This window comes from Rhinolophus sinicus, linkage group LG02 (genome assembly GCF_036562045.2).
Source record: "Rhinolophus sinicus isolate RSC01 linkage group LG02, ASM3656204v1, whole genome shotgun sequence".
Lineage (NCBI taxonomy): Eukaryota > Metazoa > Chordata > Mammalia > Chiroptera > Rhinolophidae > Rhinolophus > Rhinolophus sinicus.
Window position 1 is genome coordinate 150110214 of NC_133752.1, and position 6637 is coordinate 150116850.

The window sequence follows — 6637 nt, forward strand, 5'->3', positions numbered from 1 at the left end:
AAATGCAGAGCTCAAGAGCTGTGCAGTGAGTAGTCGGACTGGGCCCTCCAGCTAAGACCCTCTGCCAGGGGCAAGCTGAGATACTCCCGGACTCGCCCAACTTCTTCCTTGCATGACCAGCTTGTCTCACATTCGTTGGGCGTCCAGTGGTCTCTCCTGGACCAGGAATCTTTTCCATCTCGATTGACTCTGCGACTTGGTTCCTTATTAAATTCTATTTTATCTTGTATAACCTATGATGCTTACCAGAGCATTGGTCTCTGGAGGGACATTGGTTCCCAAATAAAGCTGTGTTATTGTATCTGAACCTGTGTATTGGGACTTTGTTCCCCAGTCGCCAGGAGTACCACGCAAGGACGCAGGGCCCTGCTGAGGGGTTAATGTCCCCTTGACTTTAAGGAAGAGACTGAAACGTGGCGCCTGCTCTTCCAGGGGCTGGCGACATGGGATAAGTCACTTAACCTCTCAGCGCTTGTTTCCTCACCTGTAAAATAGGATAATATCACTAACCACTTCCTAGATTGCGGCGAAGACTCTACAACACAAGGCAAACGCCAGGTGTCAGCGCTCGCTCAGTCAACGCCGCTTTTATATCCACGCACTTCGCCATTCAGCGCAGGCGCGTTGGCGCCGCGGGCCGCAGGTCCCCGATTTCCGGTTCCGCGGGGACTCGGAGGCCAGACTGAGGCTAATGGCGGCGTCCACTAAACAGAGCGTTGGGGGTGTTGAGGAGGCTGTGGCGGAACAGGAACCGCGAGTTCTGGAACCCGGGGCCGCCCCATTCGGAAATTTCCCTCATTATTCCCGCTTCCACCCTCCAGAGCAACGGCTCCGCCTCCTGCCCCCAGAGCTGCTTCGTCGGCTCTTCCCTCAGGGTTCCGAGACGAAGCCGATTCTGGGGCTCGACGTGGGGTGTAACTCCGGGGTGAGTGACGGGAGAGGGATCGGAGGTCGGGGAGCCGAGCGGTCGGCTGCCTCCAAGTCCACTGGGGTTCTGGCCTGGGCGTGACATCACACCTTTCCCAAAATGAGCTTAAAGGTGTAGTGTTACCGACCCCGCGCTGCTACTAGCTATCTGCCAGGGTCCCGCCAGCATCTCTTAGGAATCCTGGGGCGGAATCTTTCTCAACTACGTCCCGAATTCCCGCGTCCCCGCCTCCGCGTTCTCCGCCTCCAGGCCAAACCCCGCGTGGGATGGGCCACCACACTGGGTTTCCGGCGCTCGCCTCCTGTCAGCGTGGCTGGCAACCTGGCTGGGGAGAGGGGGCTTCCGGAGACCTACGTTTGGGAGCTTGGGGTTGGGATTGGTTTACTGGAAGAGATGAGTCAGAGGTGACAGAATCGTGCCTGGAATTAATATTCGTGTGCCATGCAGTGCAGGACGGACCCTGGAGTCGAGTGGAGATTTATTTTAAAAGCAATGAGTTGACGGGGTACAGTGTGGAGGATCGAGACGGAAAATACAGCATCCTGCTGGAGGAAGGCATTGCCACGTTTTCTTACCGCAAAGTATTCTTAGGCGTATAATAGTCAAACCACGTGCAAAATAGAGAAATGTCTCTGACACCACCAAATGCTTCCAAAGTGAATGCTCTCACTCCATCTCCAGGAGCAGGAGGGCGTGGGGAGAATTTGGTTGTGTTGCTGGTCTTCCACAGAAGAGACTTTGGTGGAGGGTTGAAGGCTATAGGATAAAGAAGAGGGGGACATTTGGATACTGACTCAAAGCTGGAATGAGCACACGGGGTGGGTGTCTAGGTGTCCCCTGCAAACATTTCTCCACTGATACAGGAAATCAGAGGGGGAAAGCAATGGAAAAGAGAGGATTGGCTTAGGATTTCATGAAAATCCTTAGGAAACCACAGGAGATTTTAAAATTGACAGTAATATATATACATATTAGAGGCAAGGACATAGTTACAGTTAACTAGGGTAGTGGTTCAACCTACTTGTACATTTAGGGAGCAAGTCTCTATGCCTGACCCTAAATCTTCCTTTTCCCCTATACAGTGGTAACTGCTATGTATAATTTCTCAGGTATGCATCCTATGTGTATGCAAGCATTTCTGTTTGTATAAATATCTCCCCGCTTTTAATTTTACAAAAGTAGCGCACTATTTTGCACCTTTCTTTTCATTTAATAATTTGGAGATTACTTGTGTGACTCCATTCCTTTTTAGCAGCTTCATACTATTTTATTGTATAGATGTGCCATAATTTATGGGGTGCTTTGTTTAAATTTTAAAAATTCCTAGACCCCACTCAAGACCTACTGAATCAAGGATCTTGGAGATTGAGCCTTTGAATCTGTATTTTCTTTTTTAAGCTTCCAGGGGACTCTAGGATTGGGGAATTGAGGCTGGAGAGGATAAGGAGATGTGGCGGAGGAGACTGGTCTGACAAAATTACTGGTCCAACATGGGGCACACGCAAGATTAGCTACGAGGAGGGAGACAGCAAACACGCAAATAGAGAGTTGGGGAGAAAATGAAGCAGCTTAGTAGAGTACCTTCCTTCTCAAAGTGTGGTTCTTAAACTACAGCATCAGCATGACTTGGAAGCTTATTAGAAATACAGAATCTCGACCCCCCCACCACATCTGCTGTCAGCCTTTATTTTAGCAAGATCCCTAGGTGATGTGTATGCCTGTTAAAGAGTAAGAAGTAAGAAGAAAGAACCTAATGTACCCTAACTCTTGCTGTGTGCTAACCATGTGACATTGGACAAGTAAGTCACTAGCCTCTGAACCGTGATGTTTAAAATACAATTTTTGTGTGTGAACTGTGCCCTGCGTAGAGAAAGGTGCATAAAACAAATCTATACTTTATGAATTATTATCAAACTGACACCTTTATGACTACTGTTCAGATCAAGAATAAAACATCAGCACCCCAGAAGTCCCCCATATGCCTTTTCCTGTTCATAAACCCCCCTCTCCACCCAGAGGTAACAACTAGCCTGACTTTTATTATTATTGTTTCTTTGCTTTTGTTTATAGCTTACTATTTTTGTACTCCTGAACAACAAAGTTTAATTTGATCCATTTTTGAACTTCATATAAATGGAAGCTTGCCATGTATTTTCTTTTGTCTTGCTCTTTTACTCAGCATTATGTATTTATGAGAATCCACGTTACTGCACTGAGCTGAATTTCTTCATTTTTAACTGCTATGTAGTATTCCATCTTAAGGAATATATCACATTTATTTATTCGTGCTATTATTATGGGACATCTGGGTTGTTTCCATCCACACTTTCTTTATTGGCAAAAAGGCATAAATATTTTCTTCACAGAATTGTTGCATAGAACAAATGAGGTAGTGAATAGGAAAATAGCTTGGAAAAAATGTGTAGAACAACGCGAATGTGAATTAGTTATAGTGGTTATAGAAGTAAAAATTAGAGAAAGGACATGGTGACTTGTTTTATAGTCAAAAAAATGCTGAGATGGTGAGACTCACAAATCATCGAAGAAGGAGACCAGCAGTGACTTTTGGAAGTAATAGATGCAGAAACAGAGAAAGCCTCAGAAGCGGGTGGTGAAGTGTCAGACAGGTAGTGAAACTGAAGCTGTAGACGAAAGGCTGGATGAGGACTTCTTGGAATCCACTTTCCCACCCACAGGTGTGAGAAGCAGGTTTTTATAAGGTGGTACTAGCCCTTTTCCTCACCTTCCTGGTAAGAAACACTGGTTACGCCCCTGGAACACTTTCCTCCTCCCTGGGGTCTGAGATACCTAAAAAAGAAAAAGATAGCAAGTTTACCAGCATATTAACGTCAGCTGGAAACTGCTCTGAGTTTCTTTCCTGCTCTATTAGGCTGTAACTTAAAACCACACAACCCAATCTGCCACGGGTCAGGAAAGTATACCGATGATGCATTACAGCCTATCACCCCTGGAGGGCACCAAAGAGCCTGCTCAGGAAAACTTTCAAGGCAACCTCCCTAAGCTAGTTTAGAAGTCTCCCTCTAAAGCCAGGAGTAAGTGGCAGTCTCAGTAAGAGATAAGAGATGGGTTTCTCTTCCATTCACTGATTGAAAGCTGCAATGACAAAGCTCTTTTGGATTCCTCTAGGATCTGAGTGTGGCTCTGTACAAACACTTCCTTTCCCTACGTGATGGGGAGAACTGGTCAGATGTTTCAAGAGAACTCCGTCTCCTCTGCTGCGACATAGATCCAGTCCTAGTGGAGCGAGCTGAAAAAGAATGCCCTTTTCCTGATGCCTTGACTTTTATTACTCTGGACTTCATGAATCAAAGGAGCCGGAAGGTGCTCTTGAGCTCTTTCTTAAGCCAGTTTGGACGCTCAATTTTTGACATTGGCTTCTGCATGTCAATAACCATGTGGATTCATCTGAACCATGGGGACCATGGCCTGTGGGAGTTCCTGGCTCACCTTTCCTCCCTCTGTCGCTACCTCCTTGTGGAGCCACAGCCTTGGAAGTGTTACCGGGCAGCTGCAAGGCGTCTCCGAAAGCTGGGCCTCCATGATTTTGACCACTTCCACTCCCTTGCCATTCGAGGTGATATGGCCAGTCAGATTGTGAAGATCTTGACCCAGGACCATGGCATGGAATTAGTATGCTGCTTTGGCAATACCAGCTGGGACCGCAGCCTTCTGCTCTTCAGGGCAAGACAAACCACAGAGACTCAGCCAATCCCTGAATCACTGATAGAAGAAGGGAACGAAAGGGACAGATTAAGAGTCTGGAGATAGTGAGATGAGAGGGCAAGAAGACCAGGAAAGAGATATTGAAAGGGTTTTATACTGAGAATTAAGTTCACTCTCCTTAACTCCTTAACAGTTAGGCTGCTTCAAAACCTGGTAGAAGCTTTGGCAAAATGTCCAAGACATGCAATTGAAAGAATCAGTTCTCTGTTCTCCATTGTTTGGGATAATCCTGGAAGAGTATCTGTGGAGCAAAGCGCTGGGCTATCTGGATTGAGATGGCATAGAGCAAGGGATCCTGCTGCGGGGATATGGAAGGGGCTGCTTTTGGTGGTTATTTATAAAGACCAGGCTAGCCTTAGAATGTATCGGTTCCCTTGGCCCTTGAATCTGATCTGGCTTCTTCAGGCTTCTTCTGGTCTTTCTCCTCCTGCCTCCAAGGAAAACCTCACAAATAACCTGGAGACAAGAGACATGGGCCTGGCTGAAGGAGCGGATTAGAGGAAACATCGTATCTTTCCAGAGCAGGTCAAGTCTCCAACATGACCAGGCTCAGTTACAGATACTAGTCAAGGTGCATTGGCTGGCATTTAAAAGATGTAAATTATGAACCCCAAATCCAACTGGCACAAATGAAATGAACTGGGATTGTATATGATATATATAATTATAATAAAAATGATAAGTGTGGTTGAGAATGCCCTGTGAATCTGGGAGTGATAAGAAACTGCTGCTTTTACCCATTGCATCCAGGGAGGTTTCAGCTCAAGAAAAAGAACCTCGCCCAAGCTCAGAACAGAAGACACGCCAGTGAATAAGTTAATTCAGGACTTTTTTTGTCAGGATTCTCTGCCCAAGCATACCAATATGGAGGTGGAGGACACACAGTAGTCTGGGGTGGGAATATGTGCCGAGAAACATGCGTAACATGGAGTCTGCAGTTGGATGCTAGAGCATAAATGCTGGGGTGGTGTTGCTGGTGTCTATCAGGTTTTGATTTTTAAAAAGCCCATGAGTTCAGTCCAGAGGAAAGTGGAAGGTGGAGAAAGATTTGTTTGGTGAAGAGAAGATAGAAAAACAAAACATACCTAGCTAAGAAGGGAGATTGGGTTGATAAGCTTCAAAATCCCTACGATCCTGTTATTTTCTGAATTGAAGTTATAGAAGGAGCAGGGAACAAGAGAGTCTAGACTACCAATTAGACATTGGACCTAGTAATGAAGAAGTTAGGTAAACGCTCCTGCTAAGGAATTTGAACTTTATGCAAGAGAGAGCAGAGGCCACTGCTGTCCGTAAACAACAGGAACATGGTAGCAAAACCTTCACTTAGGAAAACCAATTTTTCTATTTTGTGCAGGCTAATTGTGTTGGTTGGTGCCTTTTCAATCCCAGTTAGACTCCGGAACTGCTTTTCAATCTTTTTATATTGCTGCTCATCACTTTTATCCCAGTGACTTTTCCAGACTTTTACCCTTCTACTGGCTCTTGACTCTGTCCTTGCTCCATTAATCTAAGTAGATGACCTAACCGCCAACTAGTGCCATTCTTGTTTGCTGTGTCAGGACGTCTTGAACGTCTTTATCTTCCCTCGTTTTCACTTCTAACTTCCCCGTGAGCTTTTACCCAAATAACTTCTCCCTGAGCTCTCGATCCCAACCTCTACGACCTCGCCCAGATTATGCTTTATGGAGGATCCCTTTGGTGTCTCTTTGGCCTTATTGACTCCTTCCTGTCCACCTACCAACATGTTCGATTCTCTCTCATCTTCAAAACCACCAATTTTTCCTGTGTCCTTTCTCCTCCTGAAGGTTATGCAGTATTTCTTCTAGCTCTTCACCACTAAACGTGAGCAAATCCTTTGAGAGAATAGATCCCACAGCTTCTGCTCCGTCACCTCCCATCCGTCAATAACTACCGAAATGCCAAGTCTGGTCTCTTTTCAGTCTTCCTCCTGGGCCATGACCAGTC

General features: G+C 46.0%; 1 protein-coding gene across 1 annotated transcript; it reads left to right on the plus strand.

The window, feature by feature from the left end:
• The first annotated feature begins 647 nt into the window (after nucleotides 1-647).
• BCDIN3D (BCDIN3 domain containing RNA methyltransferase) lies at nucleotides 648-5359 on the plus strand. Its single transcript, XM_019724622.2, has 2 exons — nucleotides 648-925; nucleotides 4076-5359. Exons 1-2 carry the CDS (start codon nucleotides 692-694, stop codon nucleotides 4715-4717), a joined length of 876 nt encoding a protein of 291 aa, XP_019580181.2. The 5' UTR covers nucleotides 648-691; the 3' UTR covers nucleotides 4718-5359.
• Nucleotides 5360-6637: the final 1278 nt, after the last annotated feature.

Coding starts and splice junctions, on each gene's coding strand:
- BCDIN3D (XM_019724622.2), top strand. CDS start 692: ATGGCGGCGTCCACTAAACAGAGCGTTGGGGGTGTTGAGGAGGCTGTG. Junction 926..4,075: donor ACGTGGGGTGTAACTCCGGG/GTGAGTGACGGG, acceptor GGATTCCTCTAG/GATCTGAGTGTGGCTCTGTA.